The sequence below is a fragment of the Petaurus breviceps genome, unplaced genomic scaffold (genome assembly GCF_028583685.1).
Source record: "Petaurus breviceps papuanus isolate PSGF00001 unplaced genomic scaffold, PetGlider_PUasm1.0 328, whole genome shotgun sequence".
NCBI classification, from domain to species: Eukaryota; Metazoa; Chordata; class Mammalia; order Diprotodontia; family Petauridae; genus Petaurus; species Petaurus breviceps.
Window position 1 is genome coordinate 44,651 of NW_027186094.1, and position 23,286 is coordinate 67,936.

At 42.7% G+C, this 23,286-nt stretch overlaps 1 protein-coding gene across 7 annotated transcripts; it reads left to right on the forward strand.

Moving 5' to 3' along the window:
• Nucleotides 1-3,189: 3,189 nt before the first annotated feature.
• Nucleotides 3,190-23,260, forward strand: LOC138167906 (zinc finger protein 420-like). Of its 7 annotated transcripts, XM_069096871.1 has the most exons (7): nt 3,190-3,394; nt 3,591-3,823; nt 6,071-6,184; nt 8,834-8,935; nt 13,385-13,511; nt 16,386-16,481; nt 21,375-23,260. In XM_069096871.1, exons 4-7 carry the CDS (start codon nt 8,900-8,902, stop codon nt 22,901-22,903), a joined length of 1,788 nt encoding a protein of 595 aa, XP_068952972.1. In that variant the 5' UTR covers nt 3,190-3,394; nt 3,591-3,823; nt 6,071-6,184; nt 8,834-8,899; the 3' UTR covers nt 22,904-23,260. The 7 variants fall into 7 exon arrangements, with proteins under 7 accessions (XP_068952972.1, XP_068952971.1, XP_068952973.1 ...); XM_069096870.1 differs by lacking the exon at nt 3,591-3,823 and having other exon boundaries at nt 6,068-6,184; XM_069096872.1 differs by lacking the exon at nt 3,591-3,823.
• Nucleotides 23,261-23,286: the final 26 nt, after the last annotated feature.

Below are 23,286 nucleotides of genomic sequence, written 5' to 3' on the forward strand. Positions count from 1 at the left end.
TAATGAACCCTAAGTCTACCAGGAAGGACAGAACTTGTAGACCCTCACTTCTGCTTCAGTATAAGTGTGGGTGTGTCCCTAGTGAGCACCGCACCCACTTCCTTGCTGGAACCATCAATAAACACCTTCCCTGTACACTCTGTATTTGAGTTCTTTCAGTACATCATGTGTATCTTCCTAAGAGTCCCTCCAAAAAAGGGAAGCAGTGGGCAGCAGAAAACCTTCCTGATCCTACCTGGAAATCCTGTGATCTCCACAGCAGAGTTGAGAGGTATCCCATCCCCAGGGAAGCAATGCACAGTGGAAGCTTTGGGCTCACTCCTTGACCCTACATGAGAGGTCCTGTGAACCCCAAAAGTGTGATTCTCACACCACAATTCAACATTCAGTAGTGAAGATTTCTCTAAACATATGATTCTGTGGTAAGTTCCCTCCATCCATCCATCAATAAGCATTTACTGGGTGGTTCAGACCTTGTGCTTATTTGTGAGTGATAATCGGCAGTGAAGTTTCCTCATTCTGAAAAATCAAATCTAGAGTGGCTTCAATATCCACTAGGCCTAAGTTTAGAGGTCACTTGACCTTACAGGAATCTGAGACTTAGAGCAATGGAGACCCTCCCCAGGGCCACCTCAGCACAAGATATGCCAAATAAGGATAAACCTGCCTTCCTGGCCTTGCCATGTCCAATACCCACATGTTTCCATCTCCTTTGTCTCCAAGAGAGATTACCAAGCTTAGGTTGTGGGCCAGCCTCCCTGCCAATGAGAGTGAAGGCTGGTTGGGGGCTTGGGTTTATGTAGGTTATACAGAAGGTTATATAACCATGTGCTTGCTTCTGCCTGTTGTTCTCTCTGGCAGATGCCATTGGAGTGACAGGGGCAGAGGGCCCTTTGTCATGACAAAGAACAAAGAAACTTTTCTCTACTTTCCTAAGCAGTCTCGGAACTCATTTACGGTGCCCTTGCACACATTACCCATGAAGATAAAAAAGCAAAACCAAAAAACCAGTCATTGCATTTAAGGAGTTTAGACCACCCAGATTCTCCTAGTAAAAAGGACAGGGGAGGTAACCTTCGATGATTTCTGCTAGCAGCTGGGGGGAGAGGAAAGGCTTCCTGGAGGAGGTGGCAATTGCCCAGACTCTCAAGGAATTCAGGGAATCTAAGGATCCAAGTTTAGGATAGAGAGTACTGGGGGCATGGAAAATAGCCAGTTAAAAGTCAAAGGGGTGAGAGATGGGGCACCTTGCGAGAGGAACAGCAATTGGAACTGGTGTGGCTGCACTGCAGACTGTATGGAAAGTGATGGAATATGATGAGATTGAAAAGATAAGAAAGGCATAGGCTCTAAAGGGCTTTCTATGCCATATACAGACCTTTACATTTAATCTTGTGAGATATTGTAATGGGAATGTAAATTTTAAGCTCTTCCCTGCCCCTAGGCTAAAGTGCACCAGGAGCCTGGGGTGGGAGGCTTGTTTCTCAGCAGATACTTTGTGATTGGCCAGTGGGTCCAGAAGGTTGTTACATTCTCTAAGCCAGGAGAAGGCTATATAAGCCCTGATGTGAGGCTTTGTTTTGGGGGCTCACTTTGAGAAGTGTTCTGTTATTTGATCTGGATTCTGGGAAGTCGTTGTTGAGAGCCCCTCAGCTTTGAAAAACCCAGATGTTGATGGTAACTGTGATTTCATGTGTATGTAATGGTTGGACGGTTTGAAAACCTGTCTGCTTGATCTGTTTTTCTGTATTGATAATTCTGTCTGTATATTCTGAAGTTTGGGGTGCTGACCTTTTCCCCCTGAACTAGGTAAACGATATATGTTTGACTGATTAAAGTAAGCTTGTTAACCCATTTTGAGTTGCTTTCCTTTAACAAAGCAGATCCAAGAACCTGTATGGGCAGCAAACCCTGAGGACGCTGGGGTGCTTGCTGCAACAGATATATGTTTAGTCTAGGAATAAATAATATTTGTTGGAAAGCCAGAAAGGTTTTCATTACATTTATTTTACATTTATTCTTTCTGAATAAGTGGGTAACTCCCTTAATGGAGTACACTGACTCAGACAAATGGGAGCCCTGCTTCCATTCGCATTTTCTGCCTTGTTCTCCATTGGCCAGGTGCCCCCTCCCCAAGTGCTCATGTCATGCTCCCCTCAAACAGCTCAGCAAGGATTCCTACTGGCCTAGAAACCCTCCCAGGACCTGAAGCCCAACCCTGCTACATCACAGCTCTGATTAGAACCAGTCACCTTGACCCACAGTCTCTCATTCCCACATTTCAATTTCTCCCTCCCTTACAAGGAAATGCCCAGAGGAATATTTTTAGGTTCTTCCCCAATTGTCTACATGGGATGCATGAGAAAAGGTTTCTCCCAATTGTTAACAAATTTGACAAAAGCCTTAGTCTGGTTAAGGGGCCTGGTCTTTGTGAATGGCCCCTGGCCTGGCTGCCCCTATTGATATACTGGAAGAGGTCTCTTAGGTATGCTGATTTGCCAGCCTCCAAGGCCTCACTACCTGCAGTTTTTGTCTCTGATGTTTGCCATCAGTGTGGCTTCATATAATTTTCTGTGGAAACAAAATTCAATCATATCTTCCAAACTGAAGGAAAGAGGGAGGCCCTGGGGTTTATTGAGGAGGAGAGTGACATCTTCAGACCTGCAGTTTAGGACAATCACTTTACCGTCTTGGGGGAGTCACTTGAGACCAGACAAAATCCCCATGTTAACTCTCTGGTCCAGGTATCAGGTGAGAACAGTTCAGAGGCCTGACCTAGAGTGTTGTGTGCGTTAGGGGAGGCAGGGGCTTTGCAGGAGGAATAATAACATGTTTATTGTGCTTAGTGTGTTTCAGAAACTGTGCTGTGTTTCACGATGATTATCTCTTTTGATTGTGAGCAGACCCTGGAAAGTAAATACTATTACTTTCCCCACTTCACATATGAGGAAACTGAGGCACGCCGAGGTTAAGTGACTTGCCCAGGGTCACACATCTAGTAAGTGTCTGTGGCCAGATTTTAATTCAGGTCTTCCTTCCTTCCTCTAGGCCCAACACCATCCACTGCGCCACCTAGTAGAGAGAGGGAATTATGGGATTTGGTCATCGATTGGATACAGGAGGTAGGAAAAGAGCCTGCAGTGGGAGTGCGGGGCCACGCAGAGAGTGGGAGCGGAGGGGGGGGGCACAGGGAGAGCGGGCCTGCAGGGGCTACACAGTGACCTGTCTCATGAGGTCAGGGATGTCTGGGTCGGAAACTTTGATCCCAACTGGAAAAACTGTGTAGCACGAGGGGTCCTTTGCCATGTTTTGTCGTCGTATCTTGTGGATTCCGTTCATTGATGAAAACAAAGGTCTGTTCGCCCTTGAATGATTCAAAGAAGTCTTCTCCGAGGTAAGAGCGGAAATCGTGTGTCGTGTGTGCGCTGACCTCGGCCCCCCCCCCCCCCCACACACACACCCGGGCTCACCTTCCTCTCCTCGAAGGGAAGGAGCAGCCTCGGAGCCTCAGCCGCCCCTGGGGTCTCCGCCAGCTCCGGACTCCAGGCTCAGACCATCTGCACAGAAGAAACTCTCCTGTCTTTTTCCAGACCCCCCCCGCCTTCCCCCCCGGGCTCGGGGAAGGCCGAGTCTGCCCTTTCGTACTGGCCTCCATTCCGTGTCTCACAGAAGGAAGCCTGAGCTGTCCGCGAGCCACCCTCTCCAGTGTTCCACAGAATGGAGTGTCCAGTCTAAATGTCCCCTTCAAGCCGAAGGGCTTGCCTGACGCTAGCTTTGGGGCAGCTGCTTTACTCCTTGGGGCCTCATTTCCCCTTACGTAAAAGTGAGGAGTTGGGGGGGGCTGGGGGCGAGGTTTGCGGGGGCAGGCGCGGTGGGGGCGGGCAGCCTGGCCCGAGCACCCAGCGGGGTGGGGTTACGGATTTGGGTACGGGGGGCGGAGCTGGGCCCCAGGCTTCCCCGGGCTCGCCTCCCATCCTGCCAGCATCTCTGATGGGCCGGAGCTGTCCGAGGACTGGTTTTGAGAGCCTGGCTTCAGAGTGAGTCCTGGGTAGAGGAGGGCGGGCGGGGGCTGGGGAAGATCCCCGGCGGCATCCCCGGGCCCGAGCTCCGGTTTCGGCTCCTACGCCGGCTTTTCCGGGTTTCGGGATGCAGCTCTGCTGTCAGCCGGAAGCAGGTCGGTCCAGGCGTGCATTTTCGGGCCCAGCGTCCTGGTCCCGGGAAGGGAGGGAGGGAGGGGGCCACAGAGAGAGCCGGAGTGCGGGGGGCACCCGGACCATACTGAGCTCCTAACACGGACTCTAAGCTCCCGACTGGAGGGGAGGAGGAGGAGGAGGAAGGTGGAGGAAGAGGCTTACGCTTGGGGACCAAAGGTGAGTGGGGATTCTGCGGCCTAGCCTGGAAGGGAGGAAGTTCCCAAGCCCGGGTACCCCACCAAATGGTCATGGATGGGAAAGGGCACGAGCTTGAGACATGTGGAGGAGGAGCAGCGTGGGGAGCCTTGAGGGCCGCCCAGTGCATCTGGGGACTGAGGAGCCCCATCGCGATGCGGCAAAAACAGAGCACTCATGGGGGGACCTTTGGGGCGAGAGCAGACGATCACCAGGGAAGGGTGCGACAGAATCATTCGTTATGCGCTCACCTGGTTCCAGGAACCGTACTGAGCACCCTCCCTTGTCACTGGGGCCTCAGAACAACCCTGTGATCTAGGCTGTAATATCCTTCCCATCTCTGTAATTGGGAAACAAGCTAAGTGACTTGCCCAGGATCACACAGCTTCCAAGTGTCTGAGGCCTGGTTCAAAAATGGGTCTTCTAGCCTCCAGGCCCAAGGCCGGTGTGTGTGCCAACCAGCTGCCTCCGGGGAAGGGTTGGATTTGAGGTTCCTGGGGAGCCTCTGGTGGATGTGCTCGAGTCACCTGGTGTTGGAGGATGGCTGCTGAAACTGGACCTCGGCATAGGAACGGGGCAGAAAGCGGGCCGCAGAGGGGGGATGGCTTAAAAGGGAGGGTCCAGAGGGAATATGTGTGGTCTGCAGTTAGACAGAGAGAGGAAGGCACGGCCAGGCAAGATGAGAAGGGGTTACAGCACTCCAGGAAGTCTCTCGGAAGCCAAGATAAAAAGAGGGAACATTGAGAGCCGGGGAGGAAAGAGGATACTGATTGTTAAAGGTTCGGAAGGATTCCATGAGGGCGCGAATTTAACCAAAAAAAAAAAGACACTTGGACATTAAAAGGTCATTGTGGACTTTTGAGAGATATCATAATGCTGTTAAGGAAACTGAGGCAATGAAGGCCTTAGGGTTGGCTCAGTTCTAGAATTTAACTGTGAGGGCACTAGCTGGGTTTGGGAAGAAATCATAGGATCGTGCATCTGGATATGAAAGGGACGTTGGGGGCTGTCTAGTCTACCCACATTTCACATATGGAAGAGTATGAGCCCACAAGCAGAGCTTAGAGGGATTTACCTCGGAAAGGAGTGGGGAGCCTTGTTCCCACCGGGAAAGGAGGGACAGAGGACAGCCAGCCGATGAAGCTGAGGCATTTAGAATGAGAGGAGGGTGTTATGGGAATTGTTTGTTTCTTTTTAGTATTTGGGCCTTAGAACCATTCTTCCTGCAAGTCTTGGTTAATATTTAACGCACTTAACTAATGGATATGAAAATTTACTTGAGTCTCCAGTACTCCTTAGATAAGAAAACCAAGGAGGTATCTCAACTGTCCCTGACTCCTCCGATATCGGTCTATTTGTGAATCCTCTAAATGGAGCTTAATCTGTAACCTGACTTAGTTTACCTATAGGGTTTGTTTCTTTCTGGGGTATATGAGATTAGGATTCTAAGTTTGTTCGACTTTCATAATACTGAAGGGAGTATAGCCTTATGGATCTTTATAACTTTTATGATTTAAGAGGAATGTACAAGACTCATTTGTAAAAGAATTCTTTCTTGCTCTCTCATGTAATCGTGCCTATAAGAAGCCTTGCTAGAGTGCTCATTGGGGTTATGCTTGAGCATAACACAATTTAGATCTTTACCTCTAATTGTTTTGTTGTGACAAATGTGTGTTTAGCAGGTGTTACCTGCCACTTGGACAGCTGGGTGGTGCAGATGAGAGAGTACTGGGTTGGAATCATGAAGATCTGAGTTCAAATTTATTCTCAGACACTTGATAGCTGTGTGACTCTAGGTAAGTCATTTAACCCCTTTTTGCCTTGTTCCTCATTGTAGAATGGGATGTGGGAAGAGATCTCCAAGTTTATTTAAAGAAAGTGAATCCATAACAGTCTGAGGGCAAAAGCCCTAACAACTAGGGGGCACAGAAAAGACTTTCTGGGGGAGCAGTCATTGAATGAATCCTCAAATGAAGGTCAGATTTAAGGGGTATCTGGACTACAATGTGACTGCTAGGGGTTCTTTAAAATGTCAAGCCATGAAGGCAGGAGTGGGCATGTAGGCAAGTGAAGTCCATGTTCTGAGGGCAGAGGCTTGCTATAAAAGAGCACGAACCAGTGCTGGCTGCACTCTTTCCTCATCTGTGCAATGGGGATGACAGAGTTGGCTTACATGTCTGCTGCCTAAAGCCAGAAGGGAAAAAAGCAGAACTGATGGGACTGTTGAAGACATTAGAGGAGGAGAAGAAGGAGGGCCAGAAGGTGACTGAAGCATGGGGATGAATCTCAGGGTGAGAAAAAAAACCAGGAGAGGAAGGAAGGATGGGTGAGCTGCAGTCCAGATCTTAGGCTACTGCTCAGCTGTTTTCTTTTGTACCCCTCCTCAGTCTTGAGAAGGGGGGTGAATTGACTACAACTTTGTAGAGTGAAATGGTATTTGAAACATTCGGGGCAGGGAGTTTCTTGAACCTGCACACCCCGTCCCCAGTGACTTGGGGGGGGGAGGGCACTTGGCTCTGGTCCTGCTACAGCTGGCCACTTGGAGGCTACTCCAGGAGGAACATTGGTGAAGGACGAGGATAAGGCAGGTAAGTGGTCTGATGGGATGATGGACTTATGCCAAGTGATAACTGGGTGAAGGAACAAGGAATGTTTGGCCTGGAGAAAAAGAGACTGCACAGACATGAGGGCCATCTTGAAGTATTTGAAGGAATCCTGGGGAGAGAAGGGAAGGCACCGAGGGTGGAATGGATGGAAGGTCCCATGAGGCCCATTTACCATCTACGGCAGAGCTACCTGCCAAATGGCTTCCAAAAGTTGAATGTGGTGCAGTTGTAAGCGTGGCATTTATTTAAGGGCAATGGAGGTGCCTTGTTTTGTGGGGTGCAGGGTTGGACCAGAGGTCCCTTTCTACTCTAAGATCAGAAGTCATAGAACAGTTGAACACATCATGAAAGTGTAGGAGTCTCAGCACTTAGGCAAAAAATGACAACTCACAGCCAACAGGAGTTCTTGAAGATGCAGTCATACCAGGCAAACCTCATGGCTTGTTTAATCCAGGGCTCCCAGGTTTACTGCCACACTCAGCAGCCTTCAGGGGTTCTCCAGACTCTAGGTTAAAGTAAATAAACTCCTCAGGCTGGCATGGAAGGTCCTCCTCAACTGGGCTCCAGTATAACTTCCCTGCTTTAATTCATATCACTCCCTTTCACATATGCTAAGGTCGAACCAACCTGCCTTATTCCCATAAATGGCATGCCAGCTCCCCTCCTCTTTCCAGTATATTGCTGGGTAGTTAGTCATAGGGTCAGGCACAATTCCTAGTTTTTTGCAAGATAAGAAGAATAAATGGATTATATTTGAGTACCACTGTGTGTGTGTGGGGGGGGAGGGATTATAAAATAAACATCTAAATATTGAAAGCCTTTATAAAAATTCTTACTCCTGTCAGTTTTGTGATGTTTGTAGAGCTTAATGTGCTCTGTTTGTTAAGGAGCATATTAATAAATGAATGTGGGTTTGTGACAATGAAAAATACAGTTTGTCAATATTTCTTGATGACCTACTATGTGCAGTCCTCTGCATTTTTTTAAGGTTTACTTACTATTAAATAATTACTTACAACTTGTCTCCCAAAACTCCCAGTCCTTTTCAAGGATACATCTGGTAATCTGTTTTTCCAAACTTTTCAGTAAAGCATATTTAGAGGAACTCTAATATTTCCATGATACTAAAAAGATTAAACTGAATTCTTCCCAGCTAAATAACTGCTTTCAGTCGTAGATATAAAAAAGGACTTGTTTTAAATAGTGTTTAGTAATTTATAAGTTTGTAGTTAACCAGCATTAGAAAAAAAAAAGTCTCTTCATATAAATATAAGGCTTTAGTTACAAGTAGCATAGACAATATTGTTATTTTATATTTATGTTGATTGTGATTTATTGTGTGCTGGTGCTAAAGTGTATTCTGTAAGTAAATAGAATTTATTAACTATTTTTAAGCAATAAGTGAATATAAAAATACATATTTCCATGCCAACATGCTTAATAAATCCCTATTTACTTACTATATTTATAAAAATACCCATATACATATTCATGTGATATCTCTGACATTTATGGAGGATGTAAAAGTTTGCAAAGCATTTGACAGGTACTAATTTCCCTACGAAAACCCTTGAACTTGGGTATGATGGGATATTATACCCCTTTTCCTGGCACAGAAGTGAAGGCCCCAAAAGGTTAAGTGATTTGAACATGATTTCCTAGCCAGTAAGTGAGGGATGTGGGGTTTACACCCTTCTCTTGACTATAAATCAAGGTTACTATCCATTGGGCCACTTGTGATCTTTCCATCACAGCAAAGAGTTATAGAAGTATTTCTAACGAATGGTCTGGGATCTACAAGACAGTGTCTCCTTCAAATGACTCCCTTTTCCTCTTCAGATCTTCCTTTAGACATCCTGGCTGCCCTACCTCACCCCAAGAAGAGGGGTTGTGGGGTAGTACAGAATGGACTCTGCTCTACCGAAAACCAGATTCCACCAAGTAAGTGAGCATTTCCTTGTTCTTAAAAAAAAAATTGGGGTGGGTAGGCGGCACAGTGAATAGAGGACCGGCCCTGGAGTCAGGAAGATCTAAGTTCAAATCCAGCTTCAGACACTTGACACACTTACTAGCCATGTGACTTTGGGCAAGTCACTTAACTCCAATTGCCCTCCAAGAAGAAAAAAAATCTTAGTTCTATTAATGGAGTCAGAAGAGAATCAGAGGTGGAAAGGCCCTTAGGGATCATCATAAACCTGTCACTTTAAAGGACAGAAAGCTCCTGCACTGAGCAGAGCCCCATTTGGATGCCACCTTTTGCCACAGCAGGCTGCCTGGCTGGTAAGGCCCCCAGAGGGAAAGTTTCCTATTTGCTGGGTGTGGCCCTTTTCACCATATTGTTCTGACTCCTTTTGTCTCGGCATTCATGTCTGTTTTTTGCTCAGCTGGGAGCTTGTTGTTGAGAGAAAGGCGAAGGAAGTGCAGGAGAATGATGTACCACACAAGGCTTATCAAACTCTGCAACATCAAAACACTTTCCTTCAGATGCACTTAGATAAAATACAAAGAGAGTGATCCCTGTTTTCTAAATTAGGAAACTGAGGGTCAAAAACTGCCCAGCCTAACAGCTAGGGTTGGAGCCAGGATCCCTCACCATAAAAGGAGCAGGAATCCTCTAACTGCTTCTGTTTTCTGCTAAGCCAGGCCAAGACCCCTGGTAGCCCAGATAAGCTGCAGAATTTGTTTGACTTGAACTTGTATGTGTTAAGGTCCCAAGTCTGTCTCTTAGGCATTGAGCCTAAACTTTGGGATGGTATCTGGCCAATTTTCCATTCTTGAGTATACTTGGAAAGGTTGACAGAGAAATAGGGGAAGGAGGGGCTATCATCAAGGGTGGCCTTGAATCCAAAGAACTTTTTTGCAGACCACATGGATGGTAGGGAACTCATAATAAGATCTCCATAGAAATCATGTTGATGATAAAGTTACTTTGAGAAAGGCATTGAAAAGTATACCAAGGACTCATGACTTATTCTTGGAAAGATACCCTCTGCTCTCTGATAGTCAGGCTAGCAAAGCCTGGAGTGGCCAGCAACAAGACTAGGCCACCAGGTGATGAATTCTTCAATTCTGGCAAACCAGAAGTCGACAACACAGAACTGCCCTCGGTCTTGTGCAGTCTTCATTTGCTTTGGCACCAAAAGTGGTGAGGGTAATGAGAATCCCCTTAGCTACCTTGGACAAGGCTCCCTATTCAAGACCTCCATTTTCTCATCAGTATTAGGAAAGTTTCAGTTCAAATGAGATATTTTCTATTGCCTCATTTAGCTCTGTATTTACGTTCCTCTGTTTTAAAGAATTTCTAGACCATCTCTAAAGATTAACCCAATCTCTGATACTACACATGTGACATCCCTGTTCTGTAACCAAGATGACATAAAATGAGAAGAATGAAGTATTTTTAATGACATAAAACAAAACATTTCTGTAACATAGTACAACATGAAATAAACATTTATGAAATAAAACAAACATTTCTATAACATAGTACAACAACAAAAGACGATTGTGGGTGAAGCTGCAAAACTATTGCACACAACTTGCTGTTCTTTTCAAATATATTTTTTTCTTCTCTCTCTCCCCCCACCCAGAAATGGCTACCATTAGAAACAAAGAAACATGTATGTAAAATGATTCTATACCTGGTTCTCTATTGGTTCTGTCTCTCAATATCGATGGCATCTTTCTTTGCATGTCCTTTATAGTTAACTTGGGTGATCCTAATAGTCAAAATAATTTACTCTGTCTTCCCTAAAACAATCTCACTGCTGTATATAATGTTCATTCTGCTCATGTCACTCTTCATTATTTCCTGCAAGTCTTTCCATGTACAATCATTGAGCTCCTCAGTTCCCCTCACAGTTATATAGCACAGCTTGTTCAGCCATTCGCAAACTGGTGGGCCTATCTGGAACTTCCAGGTCTTTGTCACCACAAAGAGCTGCTATAAACATTCTAGAACAAGGTTTTTTTTTTTCCTTTTTCCCTAATCATCTTTGGAAATAGATCTAGTAGTGGTATTGCTGGGGTAAAGGGTATACAGGCAGTTTAGTAACTTTGGGGGAATAAGTCCAGATTGTTTTCCAAATTGGTTGGATCAGCTCACAATTCCACCAGCAATGAATTAGTATCCAAATTTTTCTACATCCTCTCCAACATCCTTCTATCATGTTAGCCAATCTGATAGGTGTAAAATTATATCTCAGGGTTGTTTTAATTTGTATTTCTCTAATTAGTAATGATATAGAACATTTTTATATGATTATAAATTGTTTTGATTTCTTCTTTGGAAAATTCTTTTGTTTATAACCTTTGACCATTTATCAGTTGGGCAATAACTCAATTCTTATACATTTGACAAAGTTCCTTATTTGAGAAATGAGAACTTTATCTGAGAAACTATCTATAAAAATTTCCCCCAATTTTCTGCTTTACTTATTTGTGAAGCTTGACTACATTTGTTTTATTTGCACAAAACCATTTTTTATTTAATGTTATCAAAATTATCTATTTCATACCCAGCTTTTATCTCTAGCTTATTGATTCATAAATTGCCCATCCATAAGTCTGATAAGTAACATATTCTATGTTCTTCTAGTTTTCTTGTAAAATCTCGTTTTATATCTAGGTCTTGTATCCATTTTGACCTTGTTTTGGTAAATAGTATAAGATATTGGATTATAACCAATTTCTTCCATATTGCTTTCCAGTTTTCCCAACAATTTTTACCAACTAATTCTTATCTTAAGTCTTTACACTTGTCAAATACAGTTATTATGTTTATTTGCTGCTATAAATTACATGTCTGTTCCATTGATCCATCTTTCTATTTCTCTGTTAGCAACAGATAGCATTGATAATTATTGCCTTATGATATAGTTTAAGATCTGGTACTGCTAAACCTCCTCCTTCTCATTATTTCCTTTAACATTCTTGACTTTTTATTTTTTCCAAATGAATTTTGCTATCTTTTTTTTCTAATCAGTAAAAAAAATGGGGGTAATTTAATTGGGATGACATTAAATATATAAATTAGCTGGGGTAAAATGGTTATTTTTATTATATTGGCCCTGCTTATCCATGAATAATTAATATTTCTCCAATTATTTAAATCTGATTTATCTGTATAAAAAGTTCTTTTTTGTATATGTTTGTTTTGATAAGAGTACTCCTGGGTGTTTTATACCATCTAGAGTTATTTTAAGTGGGGTATGTTTTCCTATCTCTTCTCGAAGAGTTTTTTTTGGTGACATAGGAATGCTGATGAGTTATGTTTGCTACTTTGCTAAAATTAATTGTTTCAACTAACTTTTTAGTTTAGTTTTTGGGATTTTCCAAGTATATCATCATATCATCTGCAAAAAAGATATGGTTTTGTTTATCTCATTTCCTATTTTTATTATATTTTCTTAAAATAGTATCTTGATCAGTCTTCTCTTCCATGCAGATGAAGCCACAAAATGGGAAAGAAACATGTAACCATAAATGAGTGGGTTATTCATGTAGTGAGATGGAGGAATAATCATTGAATGCCCTCAATATTTAACTGGAGTCTGAACAAGTTAGAAGTCTCCAGGGAGTTTGGCAATGTTCTTATTGTAATTCACCGCTATGGGGGATTGGTGAAGGGTTACATGATGGATAGTGGAGCACAAGGTGTGGACTGATCACAATTAACATTATTGGAATGCCACCCATGTTGTCGACATTACAGTCTCATGGAAGGCTTGGTTTAAGTAGCTGTCTCAGAGGGACTTGATGAGGATCAAATGAAATGGTGCCAAGAAAGTTATTTGTCCTTGCCTTGTCTCCAATTGCCATTTACTCTTTGGGTAGTGACACAGCTGATGGCTGTGATGTCCATCTGGATGTTGATGATAATCATGAGCTATTTACAGGAATGGAGAGTGAAGGCAATTTGGGCATAGGAGGGGAGATGATGGAGAAAGGTTCACTTGATGCCTCATATTCTCTGGCTCAGGATGGAGTGGACTGAACACTGGAAAGGAAGACAAAAACCTTGGTTTGAAGCCTAGCTATCATCAACAGTCATACCGTTTAGGCTGACTCTTTCTTAGTTTTTTTTGGGGGGAGGGCCAGTGTAATGTGGATAACTAATACTTCTATTATCATGCTTCAAGAATTATTATTTTTTTTTGCTGTAACTGCAAGTTAGGAAAAGGAAATAGAGATAGGAGTTCATTTTTCTTATCCTTTGTACCTCCTAAGGACAGAATGAGGCACAGTGGGTGGGGGCTTCACTTAATATCTGACTGGGGCTCTGTGAAGCCCAATGAAAGCTACTGCCTTCTGTTCTTTCCAGAGTGATCTCTCCTGGCAGGAAAACCTTGGGAATGGGCTCTGAGCAAACCCATGTATTTGTTGTTGCAGGAATCCGTGAGGTTCAAGGATGTCCTTATTGGCTTCACCCAAGAGGAGTGGGAATACCTGACTTCTCCTCAGAAGGACCTGTACAGGGATGTGATGCTGGAGAATTATGAGAATCTTGTCATCCTGGGTAAGGTCAAGCTCTCTATCCCAGAATCTTGCCAGGAGAGGATTCTGTGGGGTATCTCCAGCATTGAGTTGCCATTCAGAACCCTGAGATGCTGAAAGGTATCACATGAAAGAGATTTGCTTTGTGCAACTGGAAATTCCCAACTCAGTGGGCATTGTTCCTACCCCCTTGCAGCTGAATAAGCTACTGCAGAGATGAGGAAGTACTTGCACAGGCCAAGTCTCATCCAACCCCAAGGTTATTCACCTGCAAATTCCTGTTGTCTGACAAGAGTATGAAGGGGCAGGAACAGTGGCACCAGAATCTCCAGGGGCCTTGAGGCAGCCTATGGTTGATTGTCCATTTGGAAGATGCAGAACAGGTGGCATATGAAGTCAGTCATTTAACAGTATTGCAGAGGGTGTGTATGGGGTTAAGGAAGAGAGTCCATCCCCAAAGTCTTAGAGCCCTGAGATCTGGACCTGTCTTCTTACTGTTTCTTTTATTTCCTTTGTTTTTTTTTTTTTTTTTGCTTTTTGGAGGGCAATTGGGGTTAAGTGACTTGCCCAAGGTCACATGGCTAATTTTTGTGTTAAACGTCTGAGGCTGAATTTGAACTCAGGTCCTCCTGACTGCAGGGCTGGTGCTCTATTCACTGCACCCCCGAGCTGCCCCTCTTCTTACTATTTCTTGAACTATATTTCTATTTTCTTGGTTTCTCTTCCCATCTAGACCTCAAGCACTTAAACCTTTCACCTCCAGAACTCCACACTCTGGAGCACCACTTTATTGCCTCAAATGTTTTCCTCTTCCATTTGAATCCCCATAATCAAATCAATTCAGTCCTCTGTAGAGGGGTATGTAATGTAATGCCAAGCAAAGGCAACTTCCCAGGTTCAAAATACCAGCATAGGTGCTCTCTATTTTATTCAGTAACAAACCAAGAACAGAGAAGATCAAAACATGACATCATTCCAAATACAGCATTTACTAAGTGTGATTAAATAATCTCCAAGTACTACCCCACCCCAGGACCTTCCAATCATTCAATCAATTACAAAGTCTCTGTTCTAAATACTACTCCACCCCTAGGCTATACCTTCATTTAGTCCACCACAAAACCCCTCTTCTCAAATGGAGATTAGTTTCCAAACATAGGTAAAGTACCTTCATTTGTCAATCACAGAGCACAATAAGGTCAAAAGTTCCCCACCCCTGGATCACAATTGAATCTACCCCAGAGTTACATCAAGTTTAAACACAGCACTTAATACCCAAATGGAGCTCTTTTCTTCATCTTGACACGAGGCAAGTTCTCAGCAATCTTAGTTCCTGGGGAGACAAGGCTTAGCAAAGCCACAAGATACATTGCCAGTCCCTTCATGAATTTATCCTCTGTCTGTAGAACAGTCCTAGAACCCCTGAACACATTAGCAAAGCCCTCTCCCAGGATTTCTGTAAACATATAACAAGAAAATCCTTCTTCAGGGCTTCTGAACCAACAGAAAGGCTCCCAGACCCCTGCAACAACAGCACTGTCCTTCACCAGTGGACAGTATTCATTCTGTCTGCAGGACAGTCTCCAGACCCCTGCAACAACAGTACTGTCCCTCACCAGTGGACAGTATTCACTCTCTGTCTGCAGGACAGTCTCAGGGCTTCTTAGCGAACAGCCAGGTTCCAGGACTTCTTCAACAAAAGGACTGTCTTTCACCAGTGGACAAATCTGGCAAAACAACATCACAACAGACAGACAAAGTACCAGCAAAACAGCCACGTCTCCTCAGTCCTTGGCAGCTCAGGGGGCAGGTCTCAAAAGTCCAGGGCAATTCAAAGCAGCCACCAGCAATTCTCTTAGTCTCTCCCTCTCCACGAGGTGCTGCTTCCAAAAAGATCTTCAGCCTCTCTCTAGTGTCTCTCCAAATCTACGTCACCAGCTCCTCCCAGTCAGGACTTTCTTTTCACATCAAAAAGTCCATCCCACAGGTGGGATTAACAAGCTCTGGGTTTTAATACAATCAATTTGAAAACCAAGCCCAATACAGGGGAATCTCCACATTCCATTACTATCACAGGGTACCAACATTCTTTGCTCTCTTTCAGCTCTATTTACCTTCCCTATACCTTTACAAACCTAACTATGCCTCTCTGAGCATGTTCTTTCTATGTGCTGCCTCAGTTTACTGTTACAGTCAATTCCTTGGGGACCAGAGATTTCTATTCATTTTCTCTGCACTTAACAGAGTCCTTGGTCATAATAAGAACTGAATAAATGTTTTTGAACTCCCTTCACACATTCTTTTCCCCAAGTTTACTCTATGGAAAATTCCTACCCTCACAAAAGACAGATTTTTACCTGCTATCTGGAAAATGATTTAATGAGCATTTTCTAACCTCCAATGTACTCTGTAGCCCATTCTATCATACCTATTGATTAGCTAGATAGCACAGTATATAAAGCCCTGGGCCTGTAGTCAGGAAGACCTGAGTTTAAATCAGCATTAGATAGTTACTAGATGTGTGGCCCTAGGAAAGTTACATAACCTCTGTTTGCATTAGTTTCCTTATATATAAAATGCAGATAATAATAGCACTTACCTTCTAGGATTGTCTTTGTGTAGTGTTCTATCTTTCTCTCCTTCTCTCTCTCCCTCCTTCCCTCTCTGTCTCTCTCTCCCTCCCTCCATCTCTGTCTCTCTCTCTCTCTCTCTCTCTCTCTCTCTGTCTCTATTTCTGTCTCTGTCTCTGTCTCTCTCTCTCTCTCTCACTCTCTCCCTCCCTCCCTCTCTCTCTCTCACAAACACACACACACATACACACACACACACAATAATGGCCCCATCAATTTCTAGAATGATGTTCTTCCCATGGTGCTCTCCCATCTTCAATGATTAGGACTGGAAGATTTCAAGGCTGGTGTGATCAGACATTTGCGACGAGGGGAAGCTCCTTGGATGGCTGAAGGAGAATTGCAGAGAAGCAGCTGTCCAGGTGAGTGTCCAATTAAGGAGGTTCGGGATTCATGTAAATGGAATGCTTGGCACTCCAAGAAAGACTCAAAGCAATTTCTTTAGAATATTTATTCAGAATATATGTATATATAGGCAAGTGAGAAAGAAACCGGAGATAACAGAGAAAGAGGCTTAAAGATAGCAGAATGAGAGCAGCCATGATTAATAGTGGGTGTATATATATATATATATATATATATATATATATATATATATATATATATATTTCCAAGCATCACCGTTGTGGGGAAGCACCAAACCTGACCACACAAGCTGGGGAAGCCCGGTATAGCCGTCAGGGCCCCGCACAGGAGTGTCCCAGGTAGGACGTCTCCTCCATAGGTGAGATTCCAATTTGGGGTCTTAATCTTACAGTTTAAGTAGCACTGAGAACAAAGAAGGCATATTGCCAGGTGTTTTTAGCAAGCATCGTATCTGGTGTGAGGCCTGGGATGGGGGCCAATCCCTCCAAGGCCCCCCCAAGAGCGATGTTTCCTTGGAGTGGCTAGTTCCAGCAGTGGGGCAGTTATCATATCTCTTCTCAAGGACCTGGCCAGGGTCCCAGGAGAGGAGCAGCCCTCACGTTCTTAGGACCCCTATTTCCAAACAGCTCAGGGTAATAGAAAGGTCATATTGAGTTGGCGTCTTGGTTTGTATAATCTTATTCCTCACAGAGGGGCTTACCTTGCCCCCACAGTGAGTGAGGATAATCCAGGCAGCTGAGCCCTTTTCAGCAGCAGCTTAAGTGGTAGGCAGGGAATGACTGGTGGAGGATTTTGTCTCATTGACTTTTTGTACATGTCACTGTGCTTTCCTGTAATTTAGCTGTTATTCCATAGTCCCATGTAAAGGCAAACACAGGCAGCTCTCTTGAGGACTGCTGCTGCTGTGAATAACTTTTAGTTTCTGATCACATCACACAGTGAACTCTCTATTTAGCAATCAAGTAAAGCAAAACATTCACAGAAAGCAGAGTACAATATTCACAGTAATATAACATGACAACTACTAAAGTGGCTACATAGTCTTAAACAAAAGATATCATTCAGTAAGTCACAGTCTGAATCAATCAATACAAAGTACCCATCTAAAGTCTTGTTTCATCTTGATTGGAGACTGGCTTCCAATCATCCTTAAGGAGTACAAAGTACAAAGGTCTCCTGCCCCTACATCTCATTGTCTTAATCTCTCAGTCAGCACTACGGACCCAAGGAAAGATCCTTTCATCTTGACTAGAGGCTAAATCCCAAACTCCATGGTTCCTCTTCTATGCTCCCCATTCTTGCCTGAATTCACTCAACTTCCCAGGGAGGCAGGTCCCAGCTCCCAGCTCTACACACATCAAGCCTAGCATGGTTACAACAATGTTCACACATATTGCTAGCACTATCATCAGTTCACCTTCTGCCTGTGAAATAAACACAGATCAGCAGACAGGGCTTCTGTCTGAGAAATTAATACAAATCATCAGTAAAGTCCCAGGATCTCTGAAAACATCAGTAAAACCCTCCTCTAGGCTTCAGTAAACAGACAGCAGGAAAGGCTTCTTTCAGGGCTTCTGAGCCAGCAGAAAGATCCCAGGGCTTCTGTAAAAACAGCAATGTCCTCCATCAGCAGATAGATCTGACAAAGTGCCGACACCACAGTCATCTTCATTCCCAGTTCTGCTTGGTTCGGCTGTGCTGGAGTTTCTATGTATCATCAGCTCTTCCCTGTTCCTCCCACCTCTTATATCCTTCCTGTTCTGGTCTCTGGCAAGTCCCTTCCACTGTGGGCTTCACACGTTGTTTCTTACCAAAACTTGATATAATCACAGGTGAAGCTTCAAGGCATGTGAAGAACTGAAACAAGGAGCTAAGCACTCCTTTGCTTGCCATTACACCCCACAGTACTGCTTTATCCTCAGACTTTATGCTACTGATGGCTAAGTATTATTTAGTGCCAGAGCTGGAGTCAAAAGTGAGCAGGGACCCCATGATCCCCGGTTTGTCTCCAGTGTTGATAACTGCCATGCTTCTGGGCCAGGGTTAAGGTGTGTCTGTTAGTGGCTATAAGGGGGACACATGGAGGCAGCATAGGCTAGAAAAATGGATCTGGAAACATCACAACTCATTAATAGTCCTGAACAGGAGGAAAGTAGCTTTAGGGGCTCACCAGAGAGGCAAGAGCAGAGATGAAGGATTAAGAATGAAGCAGGTTCTACATGCAGCCCTGACATGAGGAGCAAGTCAAAAGCACAGGCCTGACTGCAGAAGATGGAGGGTAGCCTTGGAAGGGAAGGCATTGGCAATAACATTGGGGTAACTGGGAAAGAACTGCTGTCAAAAGTTACTTTTGCAGAGAGTCCTGAAGGAAATCAGGCATTCCAAGAGGCAGAGTGCAAGGGGCAGTCCCTGGAATGTGGTGCTAGATTAGATGTGGATCATCCAATGCCACAGCATGGAAAAAAGATACAGAGTCTTGAGTGAACAATAGAGCTCTGGAGGAAGGGAAGAGAAGAGAAGTTAGGAATCTGTAACAAGTCAGTCCTGGAAAGGTGGCAAAAGAGAGTAAATGCCCCCAAAAGTCTTGACATTTGTTAATAATAAAAATATGGATCTTGAATCAAAGACAAGACAGTCTGGACTAATATTGCATCTCATTGCCCCTGGTCCATTCCCTGAGGGAAATAATGGGGCTCTTCACAAATGGATATTGATATAGATATATACACACACATGAGTTTATATGTACAGTATGTATATACATATGGAAAGAGAAAGAAGGATTTCATAAGTTACATCATGTACATGGGCCATGGCTTGTTTAGTCATTTTTCAATTGATGGATACTCCCTCAGTTTTCAATTTTCACTCCCACAAAAAGAGATACATAAATTTGTATATGTACATACATGTATATGTTACAAATGGGTATGCACTTGTAGACATAACCAACTCTTTCTTCGATTTCTTTGAGATACATTGATGAGTCAAAGGGTTTGCATGTTTTAATGACTTTTAGAGCATAGTTCCAAATTGCTTTCCAAAATGGCTGGACTAGTTCACAGCTCCACTAACCTTGCATTAATGTGTCTTAATTTAGTGTGGTACCTTAAATAAAATAAGTATTTATTGATTGTTTATGAATAGATTGATTGTTTTCCCTCAATCATTTCAGGATTTGTCATTTTTATTTTTTGTCAACTTTGCTGATCTGATGGATATAAGGTTAAACTTCAGAGTTATTTTAATTTGTATTTTCCCATTTATTAGTGCTGTACAGATTTCAGTATGGCTATTTATATCTTAGCTTTCTTCCTCTGAAAATAATCTATTCCTATCTCTTATAAACTGAGGATTGTCTTCAATTCTTATAACTTTGAATTTGCTCCCTAAATATCTTAGAAATGAGACCTTTATCAGAGAAACTTGCTTCAAACCCACCGCCACCTCCCCACGCCAATTTCCTGCTTCTCCTCTCATTTTAGTTGATGGAAAGCAACAGTAGGCTTTTGCTTCTATGAAGATTTTTTTTAATTGTATGTAATAAAAATCATCCATTTTACCTCCTCTGACTCGTTCTATAGCTTGTTTCATTATGAATTCTTCCCTTTTCCATAGATCAACTAATTTCTTCCGTGCTCCTCCAATTTTATGATGTCATTGTTTATGCCTAAATAAGGTGCCTTTTTGGAACTTGTCGTGGAATATGGTGTGAGATCTTGGGCTATTTTTTCTTAAATTCCTGGCAGAGTAGTTCTTAGAGGGAGAAACCTAGAAACAATTCAAGACTAGAAACTTTTAAATATGGAAACTGTCATTATCTATGGTTCCTTCTACATTTTCTTATTTCTCTCCTGTGCATTTTCAAAACAGTGCAGTGGCCCACTTATCGTTTGGCACAATGTTGCACAATTGGAACAGCCCACTTCCATTGAAGTCCATCCCCCAGACAAAAACAGATAAAAAGAAAGAGGAAAAAATAACCTTTGCAACAAATGAACATAGTCAAAAAAGAGGAAATCTATACAATGAACATGGATAAAAATGGATGTCTCTGTACCTAGTGTCTATCACCTCTTTTTTCAAGAGATGGCTAATAGGTAGGTCCTTTAGAGGCATTGCTGATTATTAGGATCAGTTATTAAGTCTTTCAAAACTGTTTTTTACATTTTTTCTTGCCCACATAGGAATCTTTCTCCTGGTTGTGCTAACTTGATTCTGAATCGATTCATACTCTCAAGATTCCTTCAAATTGTCTTTGTTCATTACATATACTGCAATGATATACCCATTGATATTCGACAATTAGTCTGGCCATTCCTTAGTTGCCACTCCCTCTTAGTTCCTTGTTCTTTGTTGCCTTTTTAAAAACCCCTCCTTTCCTTAGTGGGTAGTTTGTTTTGTGACCTTTTCCTTCAACAAATGCACTGGGAAGATTTTTAAAGGAAGAAATAACATAGGAAAACTGCACAAGGGTTTGTCTCCATGTCTGGAAGTTGGAAGAAGCCTAGAAGTGTGAAGCCAGGTTAGAGGCAGCAGATCAATTACAGGAGAGAATTCTCAAAAGGTGAAATCACCCATAGTTAATCTCCCAACAAAGGGAAAAGTCAGAAATATTTAAAATATGTCAGAATGATGATTTAGAGTCCCACTTTTTTTCCCCCACAGCAGAGAGCTTCTCAAACAAAATGAAACAAACTAAAGTTATATGTATACATAGAAAGTGATTGATTTTGTCTTCACTCCTAAGAAGAGATGATAGATTAGACTTAAAGAATATATGTTTTTCACTTTAAATATGGGAAGTGCTTTAATTATAGTTCTTATCTTGAATATAATGAAGATCCTACTGGAGAAAAGCCTTACAATATTAAACCTCCCTTTTCTAGGTCACCTGATTCAGCATCTGAAAACTCATAAAGGAGAGAAATCTTATCAATGTAATGAATGTGAGAAGGCCTTCTGCAAGAAAAGTCATCTGATTCAACATCAGAGAACTCACATGGGAGAGAAAACCTATGAACTTGATAAGCATCAGAAAGCACACACTAGGGAGAAGTCTCATCAGTATTATGAATATGGAAAGACCTTTTGCCATAGATACAGGCTTACTCAGAATCTGAAGATTTATGCTAGAGATAAACAGTACAAATGTCATGAATGTAGGAAAGCCTTTAAATGGAAACGCAACCTGATTCAACATCAGAAAATTCATACTGTAGACAGTCTTTATCCATGTCATGAATGTGGGAAGGTTTTCAACTGGAAAAGCAAGCTGACACAACATCAGAGAATTCATACTGGAGAGAAACCTTATCAATGTCAGGAATGTGGGAAGGCCTTCAGCCATAGCGGTGGGCTGACACAGCATCAGAGAATTCATACTGGAGAGAAATCTCATCAATGTCCTGAGTGTGGGAAGGCCTTTTACTGGAGAAGCAAGCTTACAAGACATCAGAAAATCCATATTATCAAGAAAGCTCGTCAATGTCCTGAATGTGGGAAGACCTTTTATAGCATATCTAGCCTTGCTGTACATCAACAAATTCATACTCAAGACAAACATTACCAATGTCCTGAATGTGGGAAGGTCTTTTATGGCATATCTCGCTTTATTGGACATCAACAAGTTCATACTCAAAACAAACATTACCAATGTCATGAATGTGGAAAGGTCTTCATCAAGAGAGGTGGACTGATTGACCATCAAAGAATTCATAGTGGTGAAAAATCTTTTCCATGTAAACAATGTGGGAAAGCCTTCTACCAGAGACATGGGCTCAGACAACATCTGAGAAGTCATAATATGGAGAAACGCCATCAATGTCATGAATGTGGGAAGACCTTTTGTCAGATGTCTTGGCTTACTCGGCATCTGAGAATTCATAATGGAGACAAAACTCATCAATGCCATCAATGTGGTAAAGCTTTTCAGTGGAGGTGGCAGCTGGCTAAACATCAGGTAATTCATACAGGAGAGAAACATTATCCCTGTCTTGAATGTGGGAAGGGCTTTTACTGGAGAAGTCATCTGGTTCAACATCAGAAAATTCATGCAAGAGAGAAACCTCATAAATGTGATGAATGTGGGAAGGCCTTTGGTTCTAGATATGCCCTTACTCAACATGAGACAGTTCATACTGGAGAGAAACCTCATGAATGTAATGAATGTGGAAAAGCTTTTCGCACAAAAAGTCTACTGGTTGAACATCAGAGAACTCATACAGGAAAGACATCTTATAAAGGTATTAAATGCGATGAATGTGGGAAGGCCTTCCATGGGAAAAGTACACTGAGGAGACATCAGAGAATTCATACTGGAGAGAAACCTTATCAGTGTCTTAAATGTGGGAAGGCCTTCACACAGCACAGTGGTCTGACACAACATCAGAAAATCCATAGTAGAGAGAAGCCTTAAATGTGATTAATGTAACAAGTCATTTTTCCTGTGGGCCTATCTAAAGAAACATCAGAAACTTCATACTAAATAGCAACTGTTATAATTGAAGAAGTACTTTCTTTGAAAATCTTTCTTTTGTAGTAGCAAAGGATTCAAAATAAATTAGATGTTTGTTGATAGATGAATGACTAATAAAATTGTACTAAATAAATGTAATAGAATACTACTATATCACAAAAAAGCAAATTGTAACAATTGTAACAGCCAAGTTTGGCCCCAAAGAGGAGATATTAGAAGGTATTTCCCCAAACTTTGAAAAGGTGTGGGTCCATTAGCATATAACATTGCCAATAAATTCAGACTTGGAGGATGATATTTTCATGATGTTTTTTTCTCTCCTT

What these genes read in the sequence shown, in the direction of transcription:
- LOC138167906 (XM_069096871.1), top strand. Translation starts at nt 8,900, where the DNA reads ATGGACTCTGCTCTACCGAAAACCAGATTCCACCAA. An exon ending in TGAGAATCTTGTCATCCTGG is followed by an intron (nt 13,512 to 16,385) that starts GTAAGGTCAAGC and finishes TTCAATGATTAG; the next exon opens with GACTGGAAGATTTCAAGGCT. An exon ending in GCAGAGAAGCAGCTGTCCAG is followed by an intron (nt 16,482 to 21,374) that starts GTGAGTGTCCAA and finishes TCCCTTTTCTAG; the next exon opens with GTCACCTGATTCAGCATCTG.